At 39.3% G+C, this 23,921-nt stretch overlaps 2 protein-coding genes across 3 annotated transcripts in view; one reads left to right on the top strand and one right to left on the bottom strand.

The window, feature by feature from the left end:
- The window catches only part of INVS (inversin), a 146,981-nt gene extending 138,288 nt beyond the window's left edge, over nt 1-8,693 (bottom strand). The window contains exons 1-2 of one of the 2 annotated variants that reach the window (XR_014293943.1): nt 8,533-8,693; nt 5,227-5,356 (exon numbers count right to left, since the gene is read on the bottom strand). Coding sequence is in view for 1 of the 2 variants with exons in the window: in XM_082619619.1 (XP_082475745.1) it covers nt 5,227-5,332 (106 nt within the window). In the remaining variant the exon portion in view is untranslated. The remainder of the gene's footprint in view (nt 1-5,226; nt 5,357-8,532) is intronic. The other variant, XM_082619619.1, reaches the window with a different exon arrangement.
- Nucleotides 8,694-8,907: 214 nt separating this feature from the next.
- The window catches only part of ERP44 (endoplasmic reticulum protein 44), an 88,023-nt gene continuing 73,009 nt past the window's right edge, over nt 8,908-23,921 (top strand). The window contains exon 1 of the mRNA XM_082628937.1: nt 8,908-9,136. Coding sequence (XP_082485063.1) covers nt 9,080-9,136 — 57 coding nt within the window. The 5' untranslated portion in view covers nt 8,908-9,079. The remainder of the gene's footprint in view (nt 9,137-23,921) is intronic.

Here is a 23,921-nt window from a genome sequence, read left to right as displayed (position 1 = left end):
GAGTGAGTCTCAGTGTCCTAATTTAAAATGAGAATAATAATAATAACATGGGACATATTATATTTTGAGGGTACTTGAGATTTTAGAAAATATTTTTACACATCTCATTATCATTGTTGAGGTATCTTAAATATCATTTACACTCATTGCTACTTTGAAATTATCATAGTTGTTAGATCTGCCACTAGATCTTGCTATTTGCTGTGTTAAAAAATGACTGCAAGTATACTGCTACATAATAATTTGAAAATACTTTGATAACTGTATTTCAGTACAGCTGATTTTCTTTGGATTCTTATTATATTACATTTAAGCTCTTAAAATATATATTTCTGAGAAGGGGTCCATGAAGTTCACCAGATTGCCAAAAGGGCTCATAGCACAAAAAAAATTCAGAAAAGTTCCAACTAGATAACCATGAATTTCATCTGTCAAGGTTTAGACCTAATCATCTTTCTTGTCTTTCTCATTCTCTATGTACTCATACATACGAATGTGCATGTATATGTAGACATATCCACCCACACATGGAGGCCCCATATGTTAGTAGTTAAAAGCATGGGCTTTACAATGAGTCTTGCAGGCCTCAATCTCAGTTCTGTTACTTATTAGACAAGTTACTTAATCTGTCTGCATCTCAGTTTCCTGACCTGTGAAATGAGGGAAATGAGAGTACCCCAAACCCTTTGTGGTGTCTTGCTGTTAAATGAGCTCATAAGTTACAAAATGCTTAACACAGTGCTTATATAACATAACTTTATGAATGTTGGCTCATTTTATTGCTATTATTAGTATGGATGCATATGCATGTAAGTATATTTGTAAATACATGTATATAAGCAAGCATTTATAAAACATTCAATGACCCTAACCCTCAGTGACAGGGTTGAAGTAAAGGAAGAAGGAACCTGAAATACTGTCACTGCCCTACCACTTATGAGGCTCCTTGCCACACCCAGCTATTGTGTTAGGAGATGTTATAAACAAAGAGAGACAATGATTCAGAGAGATTTATATTAGTGTAGAACATGGACAGGCCAACAAAAGTTGTAGTAGAATCAGAAATGGTGCTGCTTGGTCACTTCACCACTGCAAATGCCCCAAACACTGTTAGCAGCAATGCCAGGAACCATCATTACACAGCGAATATTTATAGATTATTTTGTTTGGTTTTCACAAAGAAAGCAGCATCTTTTTTTTCTTAGCATTTAGAGCTTTTTCATTTTGAGACATTTCTGAAACTATGTAAGATTGGATTATTTTACAGGAAATCCAACCTGATATAATAATAGTAATAAGGTTCTATTTATTGTCTACAATGTGTCAGGTGCGATGCTAGATGTTTTACAGTCATTATCTAATTTAACTGTCCCACAGGCAAAGTATTATAATCTATAGTTTACAGATGAGGAAACTGAGGGCTCAAAAAGATTAAGTGGTTCAAGCCAAGGTAATATAACTGATAAATGACAAAGCCAGAATTCAAGACTCAGGTTTACCTGACTCTAAATCTATAACCTTTCTACTACATTACACTGTATAGTATTATAATGAATCTACTAGAATATATTATCAACGATGTCTCTGGTATTCAATTAAATTACTTGAGATGGATATTACAAGAAAAATCTACTTATGTATAAATGATAGTCATAGCATGTAAGGATTTTACTATGTATGTTTATGTTTTTAGGGCCCAAGACTGAGCCCTAATTCATCTGAATCTAGGATGTAATGAGTTATGTTAAAACATTAATCTATTGTATTACAGTAAACACTAAGAATTGCGACTAAAATGATGTCTCATTCAGGGAAAGCCTCTTCACTCCTCCTCCTAGACAATGGGCAGCACAGAAAGTGTTCGATTTAATTAGTTGTGTATGTAGAAAGAGATGCTCATCTGTTTCCATGGAGTCAAACACATCACGACATACTTCTCCATGGAAACGGAGAAGGGAAAACAGAAAATGCTAAAGTGAATGAATTCACTGAATTGGTGAGCAAAGATTGAAGAAAAAATATAACTCATTTGTAGTACTATGTGACTAGTTTAGAAAAGAGAAATAGCATATATTTAGAGATAGTCACTCTCGTGCTATATAAAAGAAGGTACAAGATGCATTGAAATTTAATATGTATCTTAATACTAAAAAAAACCACATTATTTGATAGGAATATACAAATGTTAGGAAATACCACAGAGCAAAGGTATTATTGTCTTTGCACGGAAGACAAAAATGGCGGAATTCTTAAAAGGTGAACAGTGTTACAGCTCAAAGTCAGTAATGAATAAGGGGTTCCTTAGACAAGATGACAGAAAACATAGGGGACCAATTTATAAATACATTTATCAGCTCTGTACTCGTTTCACATCATGATTGCTTCTTTGTTTCTAAGGAATTTTTTCTTTGGGGATATAGAATTATAGGAATATTTCAAGTTTTATTATGTAACACATTAATTTATATGATTGAGCCTGTATAAGTGTTTTGAATTTACAACATACTGCACACTTTGTTCCCTTTGAAGATTATATTTCATGTTAAAATAATAAAAGATTTATTTTATAAGATATGTTTTCTTGAGGAATTCTGACTTAAATAATTTTTTTTCCAATGGAATTTAGTCCTAACTTGTCTCTCAATTCAATTCAACTAAATTCAGATTTAATCTCAGCCCTCTAGATGATTACAGACTTCTTGGGAGGAAAGATACTTAAAGAATGATTATAATATTTATTTACTCCTTCAACAAATATTTCTCATATGGCTACTATGTGCCAAGCACTGTGCTGGATTTTGTGTATATAATGATGAACTATAGACAGACCTAGTCTATACTTGTGGAGGCTCTTAGCTTACAGAGGAGAGAGTCATTAAAATAGTCATACATATACACACAGAATTACAATCTGAGATAAATTCTGTGAAGGAAAACTGCAGAGTTCCAAGACAGGACACGATGAACAGAATTCTCTGAGAATGGATGGGCAGAGCAGGCCTCTTTGAATAAGTGACCTTAATGCTGAGATATGAAGAATGAGTAAGGGTCAGTCAGACAGAGAATGGGGAGAATAGTATTTCAGGCAAAAGCCCTGAGACGGAAAAGGGTTTACAGATTTGGGAAATGAAAATAAAGCAGGCTTTTCTAGGAAGAGAGTGGTGAAACGTGAGGTTGGAGAGGGAAAGAGGTACAGGTACACTTTCAAATTTTATTCCAGGTACAATGGGAAGCAATTAAAGAGTTTTGAGCATGAAAGTGACATAACTGAGTACACAATTTTTAGTACAAGTAAACATGGAACATTTAGCCAAAAAAGTCCAGAAAAGGCAAAGCTAAACTATAGTGTTTAAGATATATAACTAGGTGGTAAAACTACAATATAATTATTACCGTAAACGTCAAGACAGCAAATTAGTCCAAGGGGGAGGGAAGGATGCAGTGGGGTTTCTGGGGGAACAATGTTCTGTTCTTTGACCTAGTGATGATTACATCGATGTTTGCTTTATATTTATTTGTTACACTGAACATTTATGTTCTATGGACTTCACTATATGTATATTTCAAAATATGAAAGCATGTTTTATTATTTTCTTTCAGAAAAATATGGATTGAGATAAAGAAGTGGGGATAATGAGTGCAGGTGGCTCAAGAAGCTGGATTTTGGTGACAGAGAGTGATAATTGTCCCCATATCCATTCTCTCATTCTTCTTTTTGGGAACTGAACACCCTGAGTTTTAGCTGGGCATGATGCCATCCAGGGAGAGAGATTTTTTTTAAGCCTCTTTTGTCCTAGGTGTGGCTCTAAGTCCACGCATTTCCAGAATGACAAATTGCTATTCTGCACTCTCTCCTTCCCCCTTCCTGTTGGCTGGGCTGTGACTACAGTGGAAGAATCTGCCTTTGACCCAGAGGTGGAAGCCACATGTTGAGAATGGCAAAGCTAAGCCCTAGCAGCATCCCTGGATGATTTTATGAAGCAGAGATGTTTATCCACCCTAGCTGCCCACTTACCTTTGTACTGTTATGAGAATGAAACATATCTCTATCTTATTTAAGTCACTGTTATAGCAGTTTAGCCCATGTACTGATACACTTACACAAAGGAAAGTTGAGAGATATGGTAATACCTAGAGCAGGATGAAGGAACAGAGAAGGGATTTTTTTTTTTTTCCCTTTGGTGCAGTGACTCGGATGGGATTTTTAAATAATGGAGACAATAGAGCATGTTTAAATGTTGATAAAAGAATATAGAATAGAAGAAAAGGTTGATATAGTAATCAGAGGTTTAAAAAAAATGGAACAAGATCCCTGAGAAGATAGGAAGGAATATAATACAGAGTATGTGTGGAAAAACTGATCTTTGACAGAAAGGGATATTTGCTCTGTTTTAGCAGGGAGAGAGAAGAGGATGGTGTAGCTGTAGGTTGATTTGTAGTTATCGGGCTGAAAGATGAGGGAGTTCCTATTTAGTGTTTTCATTTTTGGTAAGAAGCATAAAGCATTAGCAGAGAAGGGAGGGAGGGAGAAGTGGAAATTTTTATTTTATTTATTTTCTTTGGGACTAATGACTTGTAAACATGTGGATTTGTGGTTTTTACAATTCTGGAATATTCTTACCCACTGTCTTTCTCCTATTCACTTTACTCTCTAGAACTTCTCTAGAAAGTTCTTCTAGACCCTCCATATTGGACCTTTCTCTCACTATAAGATAGGGTGAACACAATCAATTTCAATTAGTTGAATCAATGACAATGAGAACACTGAATCAATTTTAAATCATTAGCAGAAACTAACACACCATTGTAAAGCAATTATACTCCAATAAAGATGTTAAAAATTTTTTTAAATCATTAAAATTTAAATTATTTGTAAACATTAGTACTTTGGGTATATATTAAATGTTATAGCTCACTATCCAATATCTCATTCCAGATCTCTGCTGTTACAAAGATGAATTCTCTTAGCACCTTAAAGTACATATCCAGGTTCAATGCCAAACACACAGACATTTCTCAAGTACTTTTCATCTAATCTTGACCTGTATTTTTAAGTTTCGGGACTTAATTTCTTTCTTGTCCAAGTCCTGAAACCAAATATAAACAATAATGTGTTTCCATTAAAATGTGTAAGTAAATTGCAAATTAAGACTAAGATTAACAAACTTCCTTAGGACAAAGAGTTATTTTTAAAGTTTCTGTACTTAAGGGGAGCTTGGAGCTTACCTATGATAAGCTTGTGAAGAGCACCCTTATCTCCATTAATAGCAGCAGCATGAACTTGGGATGCTAATGAGGAACCAGGAAAGAACAAGTTCTCTGACCTGTTCATAGTCTTCTCAACAACTGGAACAACCTGAAATGATGATGCAACCAATAAGTATCTGTAGGAAATCCATCTCATCAGTTCTAAATGGGTACATTATAAACACGGTTTACATTCATAGTCTTCTCAACAACTGGAACAACCTGAAATGATGATGCAACCAATAAGTATCTGTAGGAAATCCATCTCATCAGTTCTAAATGGGTATGTTATAAACATGGTTTACTAGAAATATTTCACCAGGATTCAAAAAGTCTACAGTCCTAGTCTTAGAATTGCCATAATGGAGTAAGTTAGGTGACCCTTTGTACAAGATGCTCATCTGTAAAATGAAAGGATTAGATGCTTCAAGACCCTTCTCAGGGGCTGAGAAAAAAAAAAGGCTGAATATTTAACATTAGATACAGGGTCCAAAAGTCACAGTGACTTGCTAAGTTAATACAGGTGATTTGATTCCACATAATACTAAATATTAGAATTGATATTGGGAATAAAGGTGATGACCAAGCTACAAAATAGGTATGATGTGAACTTAATTGTCAGGTTAGAATTACCTAGATTTAAGCACTAAATTAGAAGGTACCTCATTCTTCCTCTCATGCCCACAAAAGGAGGAATTTATATTTGTTCTTCCTTTGTGTCCACCAGGGAAATATACCTAGTTAGAGATCTTGACCTTAGGAACTTAACTTGGAAATCACATCATTAGGATAAACCATGTTTCATTAAGGAAAAATTTTGCTCTGGTAGTCTCATATGGTTTGATAGAACCTTCTAGAAATGTATTAGCTGCATAGGAAAATAGTGAGTTCCTTATCATAAGAGTGTTTAAGCAGAGGCTGGATTATGTCAGAAATGCAGCAGGAAGAATTCAAGCATCTGATGGGAAGGAAAGAGGGGTAGTTTCATCAATGATCTTAAACTTCCATCCTAAAGCAAAGATGCTATATCAAAGTTCCAAAGTTGAATGCCTACAAGGATCAGGGAGGTAACAAGGGCAAGAAACACGGGGAGTCATGGGGAACATGGCAAACTGGAGCATACATACCTATCTAAAGGGAGCAGCTGTTAATTAGCTACAGTTAGTATCTGCAATAAGGGTAAGCAAGCCCTCTTCTGATTTTACCAGAAACTGACACTCCAATCTCTGTGACTACCAAGGATCTGAGAGCTTTGTAAAATAAATTTATCACAACTCATGAGCTAGTACTTGGCTGTCATTGATGAAGAGTTTTGGTTCAAGTTCTGCCTTAGAGTGAAAGCATTTTCTTAATTTTGGTAAAGTCAGCTCTTCATGGCTTTATTTTGCTGACAATTTGAGTTAACGTGTTGGCAGAAATTATGGGCGTTTTGAGAGACTCTGTCATGTCTGAGCATGTCTGTCATGTCAGAAAAACCAGTCATATACAGGATTATATTAAAGTGACTTGAAAGAAGCTACAAAACAGGGGTGGAGGTGGAAACACGGTAGAGGAGTAACTGCACTTGGGATCAAGATCCAGTTCGTTAATATGGAGTGAACACTTAGGCTGCCTCAGCTCTGCTTTTCTGTAAAATACGAAACATGAAATTGGTAGACCAAGTTGATCATTCAACAAGTTGAGTGCCAACTATGTGCTAGGCACTGTACTGAACTCTAATGCCTATCACTTTAGACTCTAGGTAATCAGAGTTTTAGGCACATCAGAATCACAAAAAACGTTTGAAAATAAACTAAAAATTGTATCTGTTATATATTTGGTTGGCCAAAAAGTTCGTTCGCTTTTAAGTAAAAATAAAAGACATTTTTCATTTTCACGAAGAACTTTACTGAAAAACGTATTCACTAACCAAATGAAATTTTTGGCCAGTCCAATATATTTATATATACTTCACCTCATAATTCTTAGCATTTAGCACAGTAACAGGTGCTAGTGTTCAGTGAATGTTGGTTGAATGAAAAGTCATAGGCTGAGTGCTAAGTCCAGAGGGTGAGCAGGGTCAAAGTTTAGTTTCTTGAAGTAATGAGTTCATACTCTTGAGTCTCTGCTCTTTTTTAATTCCTCATTTCTATCTCTCTGTCAGAGAGGTCGCTGAGTGGTATAGAGATAAGAACACTGGACTAGGAGAGAGGAGACTTAAATAAAAATCTTGGCTCCATCACTGTTTAATTTTGTCAGCCTGAGAAATCCATTCTTTAAGGTCCCCCCCCCCCCTTTTTTTAGGCTCCGGACGCGCAGGCCCAGCAGCCATGGCTCACGGGCCCAGCCGCTCCGCGGCACGTGGGATCCTCCCGGACCGGGGCACGAACCCGCGTCCCCTGAATCGGCAGGCGGACTCCCAACCACTGCGCCACCAGGGAAGCCCCCCCCCCTTTTTTTAAGCTTAAACGGATACGTATTTTTTTTTAGCGCTAATGCTATTTGTAAATTTTTTACAGATGAAAATCAAAACCACTGTTAATTATGGAATGCTATACAATGCAAAGGTACAATCATCATTAACTAATTATAGAACAAGCCAGTGTAATAAATGCTCTAATAGTTAAAACCATAGAAAACTAGTGGTGCTGTAGTCATAAGCAAAGGAAGAGAAATTTTGATTAGGACCAAATGGTTGGTTGTTTGGTACGTTCTCAGAGATGGCGACATTTGAGATGGCTATCCAGGTAGAGAAGGGGTTAGGGCCATTCCAGGCAGCAGGGAAGCTGAAGCAAAGGCAAGGAGTAGGGAGAACCACAGAAGAGTCAAATGCCTCACGGCTACTCAGTTGTGATTTGTGTGGCTACAATTGGGGGCACGTGGACCTGGCTGGGTGTTGCTAGATGAGGCTGGAGAGCTAACGGGGGCAGCCAGGTTGTTCCTCAACTGCTTGGCTAACGAATTTTTAAATTATCCTGCAGGTGTGATCAATGCATTAGTAGCAATCACTCTCGCGCTGAGCTTTTCAGTTTACAACGTGCTTTCCCAGTCCATCCCACATCTATTCCTTACAGTAGCCCAAAGAGACAATTAGGGGTAAGTCATTGACACATTCCACTGAAACCCAGAGGGGTGGCTCGGGCTTTATAATGCAAGAATTAGCGCAGAGAGAAGAGGCAGCAGGCGAGGAGGCCAGTGATGGGAGGTTCAGGCCACAGCCCAGGACAGGAGGGTCGTGAGTTTGAGGCAGGGGCCAAGCAGTGCAGATCGATAGGAGCCTCCCCAGCCAGGCCCCCTCTTACTCACCCTCGCCTCCTCCAGGACTCACGTCCTGGGGGCGGCTCCAGGAGGCACGAACCCCGCTGGGCCGCCCCTCCTGCCAGGTCAGGCCACTACATCCGGCTGGGACAGAGCCCACCACGCTGAAACTGGCGGAACCCCTCGGAAGGCCGCCCGAGACTCTCGACCGCACAGCCTTCTGGGAATTGTAGTTCCCGCCCTCCGCCCTTTCTATCCCACAGGGCCCCGCGCGCGGCGGGCTCGGTGGACCAGGGCCGAGAGCCTGATGGGAAAAGAGTTCTTGGTGCCCAATGACGTGCTCTTTGAGAATGGGGCAGGACTACATGTTCCGATGTGCTCCGAGGTAGGCAGGACCCGGAAGTGAGGGTGTGTAAGGCCTCTCTGGAAGTTGTCCCGGGTGTTCGCCGCTGGAGCTCCGGGTCGAGAGGACGAGGTGCAGCTGCCGGGAGAATCCTGCCGCCGGCTCCCGGAGCCCAGCCCTTTCCTAACCCAACCCAACCCTGTCCAGTCCCAGCCGCCAACGCCAGTCCCTGCCGCGGACCCCGGCGTTACCATGAGTCCTGCCGTCTTCCTATCCTTACCCGACCTCAGATGCTCCCTGCTGCTCCTGGTGAGTGACTGAAGGAATGACAGACCCTTCGACAGACATTCGGATGGCCTGCCGCCCTCGCCGAGGGGGACACAGTTGCCGCTATCCCTGCTTTCCTATCTTTTCCCCTGGTGGCGAGGACTGCACCCTCCCCCGCTGCCTTCATTCTCGGCATCCGTCCGTCAGCTTCCCAGGCCCGGGGTTCCCGAGGCCTGAGAAACCACGGTCGGAGGTGGGACCTATAAACCGGAGATTAGCCCTGGGAGAAGGATCTGTGGGAGGGTCATGGCGAGCAGCGCCCCTTCCCCTGGAGTTCGGAGGTTGTTTCAGTCCAGAGGGCTCATGGACTTGGTGGTAACCTGAGTACAGAAGGTCGGGGCATAGACCTACTGTTCCCTCCCACCCCCTCTTTTTGGGAAGAATGTGAGGCCGACAGGTGCTGGGGTCTTGTGCATCTCGCTCTGGAGCCCAGAAACGGTGCCCGGGTCGGTGGAGCCCTCTGTTGTGGCTTGATACGATTGGTTGGGAACCCGGAACTGGAAATTGGTTTGGTGTCCACTGGGGGAGTAAAGGTTTGAAGGGTGGAGGCTGTGATTACCAGAAAGCCTCAGCTCAGAGCCTCCCTCAAATCTGGTTATACCTCCCGAAATTTAAGCAGAGTTGTTCTTCAGTGCTCCTGAGTTGTGAATGACCAGGTTTTCTGCATGCATGTGCACTTATTCCTTAACTTCCTCACCGGCTCAGCACCATCCCATCTTGTAAAGGAATCTTCCTCCAGTCCCTCCTCCTCCAAATACATCTTGAGGGTGCAGCCTAAGTAATCCAGGCTGCAGGTCAAATTGAGACAAAAGTGAAGGACTAACTCCAGGTGGTAAAATGATGTACCTTTAACTGAGCTAGTGTTATAATACGATATTTGAAGTACTTTAATTGTAGTAGGTTTTAAAAAAGCTAAATTTAAGGTGAACACTAAGTCAAAATCACTCTTGACAATGTAAAAAAAATAATTAAATGACTCAGAGGAAGGCGTATAGCTGGTTGCCGGCAGAACTGGGATTTGAAGCATATCTCTTGACTCGCAGTGCTTATTCTGCCATATCACGTTACATTTTTAATATTTGTGTTTGAAATAGTTTCTCTCTCCCTCTCCCTTTTCCCTCTCTCCCCATTTTCCCGTCTCTCCCCTCTCCTTCCTCTCTCCCCTCTCTTTTCTTTGTGATTTTCAAGTCATATTCAAAGGCCATACACAGTATTTGGACCTTTTCAGAGGATAAGTGCTATAAAAACTAAGGGCAATGTCAAAGTACTTTTGAGAACTAAAAGTTGCATATAAACATGGTGATGTTAAATGATGAAGTGTCTTATTGGGACTTCTTATAATTATGTGGTAATGAATGGCTTCTGTATAGAGGAAAATACTCTGTAGAGAGCTGTTTCTTGGTAATTGCATTATACTCTGTGGCTCTCTTCCTTCTAGCAGTACTGGAATAATACTCATTGTTATCAGAGACCACTTCCTCTTTAAGGATAATAGATACTAATCTTTCCATATCCATAAACATGGCCTGAATTATGAGTTGTTTGCCAGAAATTACTTTTAGGTTACAAAAAATATGAAGGGCAAAAAATCTTAAGAGATTGGAAAGAAAAGTTGAAATACTGAATAGGAAAACTACATCAGATGCACTGTTTGGTTGTAGAGCTAAGTTTAAGAAGGAGAAAAGAACTTATTTTGAAATAACTCATGCTTTTTATAGAAAACCTACAAACCGTGTTAAGCACAAAAAAGTTTTTTCTAATACTTTTAAAATCTGGTTAACATTTTGTATACTTATCTCTCTGAGTAAATGTAGAGGAATAGAAGACATTTTAGAGAATACCTGTAAAGGTTAGTAGGCTGGAAAATAAAGCCCAAGAAAAGGTTTAGTAAGCCAGAGTTACAAGTCGAGCTAGATTCAGTTTGAACACAGTATTTACCAAAGTAGTTTTAATAGTCATATACCAGTTAGCAAATATTTATAGAACATCTGTCTGATCACAGTTTGAATTACTTATCTAACTGGCAGTTCTGTTCTAGTGATGCAAACTGCTTACTCAGTATCCCACCTGTCTAAAAATACACCCTTTATCTTCTCCAATGGGCTTTCTTCCTCCTCCCTCCAACTTCCCCTCTCAGACTTCAAGTTTATTCCCTCCCACATACAGCCATTGAATATCCAAGTTTCCCCCTAGCTGAGGTCATTTTTTTCCTTAAATGGCCTGCTATAAGAAGCCATATATTCTCTTACCACAATAATTTTTTTTCAGGTAAACTCTACCTCAGCCCTAAAGAACTAGATCTATTGAGGTTTAGTGGTGTTCATAAGATAACAGCAGAAACATAAAATCCTAAACTTCTGCAGGCAGGTAGTTTTTTTTTTCCCCCTGATCTCAAAAGCATGTTGGGACATATCATTCTATGCCTAAAAAGCCTTTCTGGGATGGGTAACTAAACACAGAAGTTCAATGTGATAACTTTTTTCCCCGTGAGCTTTTATGTATAGATATCTTTAAAGTCAGGGTCTTAGAGAATGAGTTCTTTTATTTCAGACTTGCTTTTTGAAACACCCCCATTGCCTTTAAATTATTTTTAAACTCCACTGAATTTGCAGCATGTCTTGGACAAAGTGCGGTAGTATAGGGGTGCACTGATTTTGGATAACTCAGAAGAAAAATTTGAGTCACCTGGCAAATGCAAAGAGGCATAATTCTCCTGATACCTTTTCAGTACCTCACGAATATTTATTGTTTCTGTAACGGTTTGAATTGATCCATTAGGTATGTGATTACAACTTTAGTCTCTGAACTGTATAATCTCTGCCTCCATAACTGTTCATCATATTTTGTGGATGATTGGAATACTGGAGACAGCAATGTTTCTCTGCTAAAACCCCATGTATATAATGTCTGGATTGGGAAATTCCTTCCCAGTTGTGTGCTCTTTTAAGGAGAGCTGCCGGAATCAGAGGAAAACACCTGGCCAGATCGGCATTATCTTTTCATTTTGCTTTGTGCCAGTCATTACTTGGCAGCTTATAGGATAATTTAAAGGGACATTTCATTTATCACTAACCAAAGGATCAATTACTTATTTATTTTTATTTTTTTTGCGGTATGTGGGCCTCTCACTGTTGTGGCCTCTCCCGTTGCGGAGCACAGGCTCCGGGCGCGCAGGCTCAGCGGCCATGGCTCACGGGCCCAGCCGCTCCGCGGCATGTGGGATCTTCCCAGACCGGGGCACGAACCTGTGTCCCCTGCATCGGCAGGCGGACTCCCAACCACTGCGCCACCAGGGGAGCCCTGGATCAGTTACTTATTAATTAGCCCTTTTCTGCTTATCTTTCTACCTGAGATGGGTTTATTCAGGATTAAAAGTGATCATTTTCCCCTTAAATTAATTATTTCTTAGCAGTTGTTCTTCCTGCATTGGTTGTGTACAAAAGTTTTGAAAAGGTGAGATAAGAGAAATAAGACTAAATTGGAATGAAGTTGTCTGATATAGCCTAAATAACCTTCTGTGGTTCAGAGGTTTGTAACCTCCTCCAGTTGCTTTATTGAGAATGCTTTCTTGTTAATCTCTTAGTGGTTTATGTTTATAGATCATAAGTTGTTACTAGCTCTAATTGCCTTGTGCCTGGACATTAAGGCTTTTACCATTATTGCTCCTGGTTTGTTCAATATGTATAAGAAGCCAAGAAAAGTTTGCTTAGGAAACTAAGTAAATCAGAGAGCTAAGTAAACATTTATTTAACTTTATAAGTACCTTAAAAATAAGTACAGTAGAATTCAAAGATGTCAGTTTTAGCCATTAGTGCCAATGATAAATACTGATTCCTACCTTCAAGAAGAGTACTTTTGGAGACATGTAGTTCCATTCATAACTCAGTGAGTTATTTATCCTATTGATATGACTTGCCCCAGATCAGTGGTTTACAAAACTTGGTGACTCATTAGAACCACCTGGGGCAGTTTTAATACAATGATGTGTAGGCCCTATATCAGGCTAGTTGTATCTGTGGGATCCAAACATTGTTCTTTGTTTGTTTGTTTTTAATTCCCAGGTCATTTGTTTTTTCTTTAGTAAGTCTCTCTAAAAGATAAGAATTAAACAACAAAGCAAAAACCAGAATACCATTATCACATCTAGAAAAAGTAACTGAAATTTCTTTATGTCATCAAATATCTAGTCAATGTTCAGATTTTCATGACTGTTTCAAAGAAAAAAAAATTTTTTTAAACAACTTGAACGTTCAAAGCAGGAGCTATATAAGGTTCATACATCCCAATAGGCTTATATGTCTCTTATAAAACTTTACAAATCTATAGGCTCACTCTCCATCTCATTTGTTTTCCTTGTAAGTTACTGTTGGGGAAACTGGGTCCTCTGTCCTGTAGAATTTGCCACATTCTGAGTATTGCTGATTGGATCCTCATAGTGTAGTTTCATGTTTCTCTGTTCCTTTTGTTCCCTATAAATTTGTAATTAAATTTACGTGGGCTTAACCATCAACTCAATATATGGTTAGGTTCATTTGTTTCATTTAGCTTTCAATTTTCAGGTTTTAAAAAAATATCTTCTAATATATAATTATGTAAAATTGACTGCTTCCAAAGCAAATCTTTAAAGCAAGCTATGTTTACAGCAGGCTAACTTCTATCCCTGTCTATTCTACTGTCTTAACTTCCTCCTAATATAAGAAACCTTTAAAATTAAAAAAAATTTTTTTAATTCTTCCTTTTAAAAAGAAAATGTAAGCAATCTACTTGTACTTATATATTTGTGTATATTTGTTTCTCCCTTCCCTTGATAAACTCTAGCATATTATTCATACTTTCTCTCCCCACCTCTTTCTCTCCCCTTTAAAACTCTATGAAGTGTATCCTAGAGATCAGGGTAGAAATATTCCCTATTTCTTTTAAACTGCTTATTGCTCCTCTGGGTAGATGTGCTACTATTGTTTCCGTCCTTTTGCTTTAACAAATGTGTTAAACTACTTTGCAAAACTACTTTTGCTAGTGTATCTTTGAGATAGATTCCTGTAATTGACGTTACTCAGGCAAATGGTAAATGTATTTGTAACTTTGTAGATGTTGCTAGATAGTGGAAACTCCTCTCCACCTGGAGTTTTGCAGTTTTGAGTTCTCACCAACAATGTAACAGGCTTTTCTCATATCCTTGCTAATAAGGTTGATGTCAAATGATTGGGTGTTTGTCAATCTGATAGGTGAGAAATGGTATCTCAGTGCTTTTTTTTTTTTTTTAGATGTTGGGGGTAGGAGTTTATTTATTTATTTATTTATTTTTGCTGTGTTGGGTCTTAGTTTCTGTGCGAGGGCTTTCTCTAGTTGTGGCAAGTGGGGCCACTCTTCATCGCGGTGCGCGGGCCTCTCACTATGGCGGCTTTTGTTGGGGAGCACAGGCTCCAGACACGCAGGCTCAGTAGTTGTGGCTCACGGGCCTAGTTGCTCCGCGGCATGTGGGATCCTCCCAGATCAGGGCTCGAACCCATGTCCCGTGCATTAGCAGGCAGGTTCTCAACCACTGCGCCACCAGGGAAGCCCTGTCTCAGTGCATTTTAACTTGATTCTCTTTCCATGTGAGCTTTTTTATGTGTAAAGGCCATTTGCATTCTTTGACACGGAGTTCTTAACCCTTTGTCTCCTTAGTTGATCCAAGGATGCAGCCAGATTGAGAAGCACTGGAATATATTACTCTATTCAGTAATATTTCTGATGGGTTAAAACTTGTAAAAGCCTTGGAAAAGATGTCTGATTGTCAGTTATTGAAAACATTTTCCACACTATAGTAGCTCAACTTTTAGATGCACTATATTTTCCTCCATCGTATGTTAAAATACTATTATTTTAATATAAATTATGGTATTTTTAATATAAAATATGGTTATTGGTCATCTCCAGCTTTTCACAATTGTAAAAAAAATGTACAAATGATACATATACAATGATGTTCACTGCAGATCTCCAGATACATCCTCAGGTTAATTTTCCAGAATTGTATTTCATAGATCCTATGGTATGTCTTTTATTTAGGATTTCTGATACATTGTACAAATTTGCCCTACTGAAAAGTTGTACAGACATTTATTTCTGTCAACAGTGTATGAGTGGCAGGGCAGGAATACAGACATAGACATAGAGAATGGACTTGAGGACATGGTGGGGAGGGGGAAGCTGGGGCGAAGTGAGAGTAGGTAGCATCGACATATATACACACCAAATGTAAAATGGATGGCTAGTGGGAAGCAGCAGCATAACACAGGGAGATCAGCTCGGTGCTTTGTGACCACCTAGAGGGGTGGGATAGGGAGGATGGGAGGGAGGCTCCAGAGGGAGGGGATATGGGGACATGTGTATGCATATGGCTGATTCGCTTTGTTGTGCAACAGAAACTAACACGGTATTGTGAAGCAATTATACTCCAATAAAGATGTATTTTTTTTACAACGGGAGAAACACTTTGGTATTACGCAAACAAAGCAATTTTTCTGGAAAAAAACCCCAAAACAAAACAGTGTATGAGTATGCCCACTTCCTTACACTCTAGTTACAGTGGGTGTTTTTGTAGTCTGTGCCAATTTAGTAGACCAAAAATATTATCTGATTTAAATTTACGTTTCTGTGATTACAACCAAAGTTGATTTTTTTTCATATTTATTAACCATTTATATTCCTGCTTGAGTATGTATTTATGTTAGTTGCCCCCTTTTCAAAAAATTGTTCACTCATTCTTCTTCCAGTAATTCAGAATAGATGTGCTCACAAGATACAGTTTAAGAATGACGGAAAGTGTTATTTCTTCATGTAGTGTCCATTCATGAGGTAGCATAGTGCAAGGAATACTGGACTAGCTGTCAGGGCATCTCTGTACAAGTTCCACCTCTTCCATATACTTGTATCCTTGGATAAATCACCTAGCTAAATTTTTTAGTCTATAAGTTAAACATACTGGATTTGATGATTCAGTGATTCTTTGTGTAGTCTATTATGTTTTTTAAAAAGGATATTCCTCTAACTCCTCTAATTAATAAATTTATTATTTGATTGGGTATTTCCTCAAAAAATCTGCTAGCTTTGCAGGTCTGTGCCCCATCACTCTGCTATCCAGTATAAGGAATAGCATGCTTTGGTCACAGCTTTTCTGATATTACTGCACTCTATTTCATTTAACCAAGTAAATGAAAAACAGTTTGACTTTTCACAGAATTCAGTGCTCTTTAACCTACCTTTGATTCCATAGAGAGGAACTACCTTTGGCCCAGGCTGCAGGAACTTTATTTCTTTGGTATTATTCTTTCCTTTACTCCTGGCATTTGAATGCCTGTTTGCTGTCTGCTGTGGAAAAGAAAAAGATAATTGAGATTCATATCATGCTTCCAAGGAATTTATAATTCAGTGGGGGAGACAAGATGTATATGTAAATAATTAGAATTCCAAAATGAAAGTGATAGGTGCCCTTAAGGTATTTGTAGAAGTGGGTTGTAGATCTTGCTATACAGAAATGTGGTGGTGAGCCTGGGCATCACCTGGGATCTTCTTCCAGTGTCCTCACCCCAGGCCTACTGATTCAGAATCTGCACTTTAACAATGTACCCAGCTGATTCCTATATGCCCATTAAAGTATGAGAAGTACAGCTGTAGATGTTTGAAAGGAAGCTAATTTATTCTCATTGGCAGAATCAGAGAAATCTTCTTGAAGGAAGATGAGAGTAGAGCCTTGAAAGGTTAAATTGATGGGTTAATTTTCAGGCTTGGGTGGAATGAATAAGAAGGCTTGTACCCTGCAATAACAGTAAATCGTTAACGTGAATTGGATACCTGCTTTTTTGGTCTCATTTTTTTTTAAGGAGTCTTGCTGTGTGGCTTACTGACATGGCCAGATGTCAGACTTGGCCCTAAAGAAGCTGGCAAACCCTTTGGCCAGTTTCCATTAGAACAGCTCATTATTATCTTAGCCAAAATAAAAATCATGGTCTTTAGTGGATTCTCACCAGCTTTCCGATTACTCCACTCAAGAGGAGAGGGACAAAAAAGGGACTTTGGAGACTTTCTTTGGAGAAGAAACTTTGGAGAAGTTTCTTATGTAATGCCATGGATCTTAGGTCTTAGTTCTATTCTTGTAAAGATTGCAGTCAAATTCTAACTGCTTTGATTCCCACGGTAATATTGTGGTCAAGATCTCTGATTCCTCTAGCTCTGTAATTTTCTCATTATGTAGAACCTTGAACATTATATATATTTTTTTATTTTATTTTATTAAAAAAATTTTTTTTTGCGGTACGCGGTCCTCTCACTGTTGTGGCCTCTCCCGTTGCGGAGCACAGGCTCTGGACGCGCAGGCTCAGTGGCCATGGCTCATGGGCCTAGCCACTCCGCGGCATGTGGGATCCTCCCGGACCGGGGCACGAACCCGTGTCCCCTGCATCGGCAAGTGGACTACTCTCAACCACTGCGCCACCATGGAAGCCCCAACATTATATTTTAATGTATCTAATTTTTAGTCACCTGAGTTTGTAGACATGAACATTACTAAAATGATAGAGAAAAACAATGAAAATGAAGGAAGAAATCATCTCAGAAAAACATTCTAGTATTGGAGCTAAAGAAAACTGCAGGGTGAATAGTAGAGTGCCAATACTTTACCCATTTCTTCCTCAAGATTATAAGGGTCTAGTGGTGGAAGCTTTGGTAACTGGATTTAAGAGATTTTAGAAAAAGGTCTTTAGGAATCAGAAGAATTTTTGACCCTGGAAAAAAGGAATTGGAGGCCTTTTTATTTCTGTGGGACTCTATCGTTAGTGTTTTGCTCAGTTCAGTAGGTGGGAAGGGATATAAGAACCATGACTGGGTCACAGGCAGTATAATGACTGAAGTTATAGTTATCTAGAGTTGTACTGTAAACTTAACTTCATTAAAATGGAATAAAATAAAAAATTCCGTTCCTCAGTCACAGTAGCCATATTTCAAGGGCACAGTAGTCACATGCAACTAGTGGCTTCTGTATTGAACAATGCAGGTGCTGAAACATTTCCATTGTTGCAGAAAGTGCCATTGGATAGGGCTGGTCTAGAGCTTTGCTCTCGCTGTCTGTCTCAGAAACCAAGACAAAGGTGACGTAAAGAATGAGGAAAATGCCTCAAATAGTCTTTCATGGCTTGTGAGGAACACATATTTTACCTGTCCAAGGAATAGCAATAACCTGGAAAAAAATGTCAATAATCTTATTAGCACAGATTTGGCTTTTGGTTGTTGCCTAATGGCAGATTTAGGGAGGCACCAGAGAATACTAGTTAAAACTTGAAAATAAGAGTTGGAGTGTTAGTATTTTTCTTTTACTAGTTCACAAGGTCATTTAGGGCAAATCTCTTTCCTTCTTGAGGCCTTAGTTTTTCAACTGAAAATTGAGTAGGATTGCATAGACTATTTGGAGGAGTCTAGCAGACCTTCCAGTGGAATGTGACTGGGATGTTGGGACTTGATGGCCTATGGTTTGTCTCTGTGATAAAGTCCCTTTTGAAGTCTTAATTTTTAGAAATGATATAGAGAAAATTTTATTAAATACATACCTACATTTTTTTTTTTTTTTTTTTCCGTACGCGGGCCTCTCACTGTTGTGGCCTCTCCCGTTGCGGAGCACAGGCTCCGGACGCGCAGGCTCAGCGGCCATGGCTCACGGGCCCAGCCGCTCCGCGGCATATGGGATCCTCCCAGACCGGGGCACGAACCCGCATCCCCTGCATCGGCAGGCGGACTCTCAACCACTGCGCCACCAGGGAGGCCCTTACCTACATTTTTAAATAGTAAAATTACCTGTAAAAAGATGGCCTGTTGATACATTTTGTTTGCCTCAGGTATCAGAAGGGTACCTTTGCCAGGAACTTAATCTTCTAATTTGATAAACTCAAATTACTGTGCATCTCTCTTCCTGCATACTTTAAAACGGCCAGAAGTTGTATGAGCTCATGAAGACAGGCTAATATTTAATACATATAGCAGTTTTCTAAATTTGAGCCCACTCCAAAATGTGAAGAAAGTATGATTTAGTGATGGAGTAGAGATCATGAATAAGTTTATAAGGTAAAATATTAAATGGAGTTAAAATTTCTTGGCCCTTTGGACAAGATACTCATATTTACATGCCTACTGTTTAGGTGTTTTGTTGTATTTGAAGTTTTGTAAAATGTAGGGGGAAATGCCAACTCTTAAAATATTACTGACACAACATTAAAGTCTGTCTGTGAGTAAAGAACAGTTTCAGTTGTGAATGTGATCTGAGAGAGAAATTTGGATATTTCTCAGTTCCTTTCATTTTATTACTATGGTTCTGGACCAACTGCAGTAGAATCCCAGCTAGCTGGTAAAAGCTCACGTTTCTGTAATGACTTCACATTCTGAAAGAGCTACATTTTTTTTTTTTGTAGTCAAAATAATTCTTTGAAAACAGCTACTCAAATTGACTCATTTCACAGTTTCTAGCACCAGTTTTTACTATAAGAATGGATACTGGGCTTCCCTGGTGGTGCAGTGGTTAAGAATCCTCCTGCCGGGGCTTCCTTGGTGGCGCAGTAGTTGAGAGTCTGCCTGCCGATGCAGGGGACACGGGTTCGTGCCCCGGTCCGGGAAGATCCCACATGCCGCGGAGCGGCTGGGGGCCCGTGAGCCATGGCTGCTGAGCCTGCGCGTCCGGAGCCTGTACTCCGCAACGGGAGAGGCCCCAACAGTGAGAGGCCCGCATACCACACACACACAAAAAAAGAATCCTCTTGCCAGTGCATGGAACACGGGTTTGAGCCCTGGTCTGGGAAGATCCCACATGCCACGGAGCAACTAAGCCCGTGCGCCGCAACTACTGAGCCTGCGCTCCTGAGCCCGCGAGCCACAACTCCTGAAGCCCGGGCGCCTGGAGCCTGTGCTCTGCAACAAGAGAAGCCACAGCAACGAGAAACCCATGCACCACAATGAAGAGTAGCCCCCGCTCACCGCAACTAGAGAAAGCCCATGCACAGCAACAAAGACCCAACGCAGCCCCAAAAATTAATTAAATAAATAAATTTAAACAAAAGTTATTTAAAAAAAAGAATGGATACTGATTCTCATAGGAAGTCTTGTGATCTGTTCACAATTAACACAAGTACCAGTGTTGCAAAATACTTGGTTCTTTATTTAATCTTTGAATGAACAGTTTCACATACCCTAATTTTGCTTTAGAACTATAAAAACTGTGCTAAATTTTAAAGCATGTTCTACTTATTTGTTTTAGAAATTGTCCAGTTTGTTTATTATTTAATTGTGCCTGTACTCTGGTCTTATAGAGTATCTTCCAGAGGTAAAGTGAAGTATTGGCTGGGCCAAAAAGTGCCTTGGGGTTTTTAAGTAAAAATAAAAGACACATTTTTTCATTTTCACCAAGAACTTTATAGAACAACGTGTTCACCCTTTTGTTCCACTACCTTCTGCCATTTTTCAGGCAACTTCATAATTCCATCTTCCCAAAACTTTTTATCTTTTTGAGCAAAGAACTGTTACAGGTGCCTTTTACAGTCTTCCAGGGAATTGAAATTTTTCCCATTAATAGAATTTTGTAAAAGACTGAAATAAATGGAAATCTGAAGGTGTAATGTCTGGTGAATACAGTGGATGAATCAGAACTTCCCAGCCAAGTCATAACCGTTTTTGCCTGGTTATCAAAGAAACGTGGTCTTGCTTTATCCTGATGGAAGATTATGTGTTTTCTGTTGAGTCATCCTGGATGCTTTTCGTCGAGTGCTGCGTTCAGTTGGTTTGATTGGGAACACTACTTGTTAGAATTAATCGTTTGGCTTTCCGGAAGGAGCTCATGATAGAGGACTCCCTTCCAATCCCACCATATACACAACATCACCTTATTTGAGTGAAGACCAGCCTTTGGTGTGGTTGGTGGTGGTTCATTTCATCTGCCCCAAGATCTCTTCCATTCCACATTGTTGTACGATATCCACTTTTCATCACCCGTCACAATTTGTTTTAAAAACAGAACATTTACATTATGTTTCAGTAGAGAATCACATGTGGAAATACAGTCAAGAAGGTTTTTTCCGCTTAACTTACGTGGAACCCAAACATCAAAGCGATGAACGTAACCAAGCTGGTGTAAATGATTTTTAACGCTTGATTTGGATATTTTGAGTATGTCGGCTATCTCTTGTGTGGTATAAGAAGATTGTTATCAATTATTGTTTCGATTTGATCGCTATCAACTTCAACTGGTCCACCCAACCATGGAGCATCGTCCAGTGAGAAATCTCCAGCACAAAACTTCGCAAACCACTTTTGACACGTTCAATCAGTCACAGCACCTTCTCCATACATTGCATAAATGTTTTTGTGCATTTCAGTTGCGTTTTTACCTTTCTTGAAATAATAAAGCATAATATGCCAAAAATGTTGCTTTTTTTCTTGCATCTTCAATATTAAAAAGGCTACACAAAAACTTACCAATTTTGATGTCTTTTTTAAAATGCACGCTGATATGATAGCTGTCACAATACAATCTAACAAAATTGTTTTGAATGAAGTTGAAGACAACTAAGTGCTACTAGAGCCATCTTATGGAAAAAACCAAATGAACCTTTTGGCCCACACAATATTTTCCATTAATAATAACTTGAAAATATATCAACTAAAGAGAAGACTTTTAGGAGAATATTTAATTTAGGAGTCAGAGATGTGGGCTCAAATCTTGAATCTGCTGCTTTTCACCTTTGTTATCTTGCCTGTTAACCTCTGAGGAATAATACAGGTTTTGTGTCTGACTTATAGGAGGTGTTGTTTGCATGCTTCTATGATTTTGTGGAACAAAAAGTGTTAAAAAGGTATCACGCTTTCTTATTCTTAGATCTTAGTTTCTAGTACAATACCTTACACAGGTTAAGTGCTTAATAATAATTTATTGCGTGTATGGAAAAAAGAAAAGGTACAGCTAGGGTAAGGAGGATCAGGAATGCCCAGGGGAGTGGGAGTTTGTAAGCATCACCAAGAAGGTGAGCCTTGAACTAGGTGAGGAAGTTAGTCATTTGGATTTCTTGGGGGGAAGAACCTTCCAGGCAAGGGCATTAGCCAGTGCAAAGTTCCTCAGTGTCACAGGCATATTCAAGGAGCAGCAAGGAGGGCAGTATAGCTGTCATGCTGTGAAGAAGGTGCAGCGTATTAGAAGATTAAGTTGAGAATTCCCCGACGGTCCAGTGGTTAGGACTTCGCACTTCTACTAAGATCCTGCATGCCACGTGGCTGGGCCAAAAAAGACCATGTAGCTAAAACACAATTTCCAAAACTGTACTTACTATGTATGTTGTTTGCTGATGTTTTCTTTCTTCTTGTTTTCTAAAATCGCTGATCTGACCCAGTAAGGTAGAACTCCATAACAGGGTTGCTGGTAATATTGATCTCCTCAGCCCTGGCCCAGTTGGCTCTGCTGGGAGTTGCCTTGGCTGCTTACCCCAGTGTTCCCCCAGTTTGCTATTTTCAAAATATTCCCTAAGTGTGACAGGATGGGTCACAACCTGCAGTTGTAATAACTTAAACTGTGAAAACAAAAGATTTCCTGACATATTTTTTGATTCCTGAAAGCAGTATACTTTCATGGTACAGAAAAGCATAATGAAGAAAAAAAGTACATACCCCTACCACTGATAACATTTTAATGAATATCCTTCCAGTTCTTTTGTGTGCATATTGAAAGGACTTTTAACAGTAAAATGTACGTTTTGAACAATGTAGGGTTGGGCTCTCACTCTTGTTTGGTCGTGGTGTAGAGTGGTAGACTGCCAGCTACGTGGGAACAGAAGATGATGCCTGTGTGTATACCGGTGCTTGTACTCATAGAACTTGGAAATGGCACTGAGCTTGACCACTTAACTTTAGAAAGTTATTTAACCCTTCTGAGCTTCCTTTTTCTCACCTTTCAAATGAGGATACAGCCCTCTTTTGAAGAATTCTGGGAAGACAAAATGAGACTGTTTATGAACGTGTCCATGGTACGTTGTAGGCACTTAAACTTTTCCGACTTCTGTCCATCATAGGTGTTCAATAAATGTTGTTTAGATGAAGGAATCAGTGAGTGAATGAATGATTGAATACATTTGCTGTTTTGGGTAACCTTCAAATTGTCCACCCTGTGGTATTAAAATTGTATGCACTGAAATAATGCGCTGGCATGACTAGCTTCCAAGCCCCCTGTGGTCTTCTGGTGATAATTGCACTGTCAGTATTATACTAACAAAAACAGCTTAAAAATGTGACCATGAAGTGAATAAATTATCTGTCTAGTTCTGTTTTATAACTTTACTTAGTTTTGTACTTAAATTCAGTATATAATGATGAAAATAGTTTATGGAAACAGTTGTATTTTGTTGTACAGACCACTGGTTTTAGAATTAAGAGAGACCTGGGTTTGAACCCTGTTCTGCCACTAGTTTGCACAAGTCACTTAGCCTATTTGAGTCTTAATTCTTTAGCAAATATTTGCATATACTATATGTCACATACTGCATACTTTCATTTTCCTCATTTATAAAATAGGGATAATATAATTCCTACTTCAGCTTCAAGAGTTGATGTGATGATGTAAAAGAGATATGTGTTTGTAAATAGTAAATATATATGTTGTTACATTGAAATATTCTTGTGTGCTTCAAACGTATGTTTGTTACTCAGATTTTTTTTTTCCCCCAGAAGCCTAGGTATGCAATGTGTTCATCCCTTTCAGGGAGAG

The sequence above is a fragment of the Mesoplodon mirus genome, assembly GCF_964341445.2.
Source record: "Mesoplodon mirus genome assembly, chromosome: 1".
Classification (NCBI taxonomy): Eukaryota; Metazoa; Chordata; class Mammalia; order Artiodactyla; family Ziphiidae; genus Mesoplodon; species Mesoplodon mirus.
The sequence above is the reverse complement of the archived record's forward strand: the minus strand, read 5'-3'. Positions and strand labels throughout refer to the sequence as shown.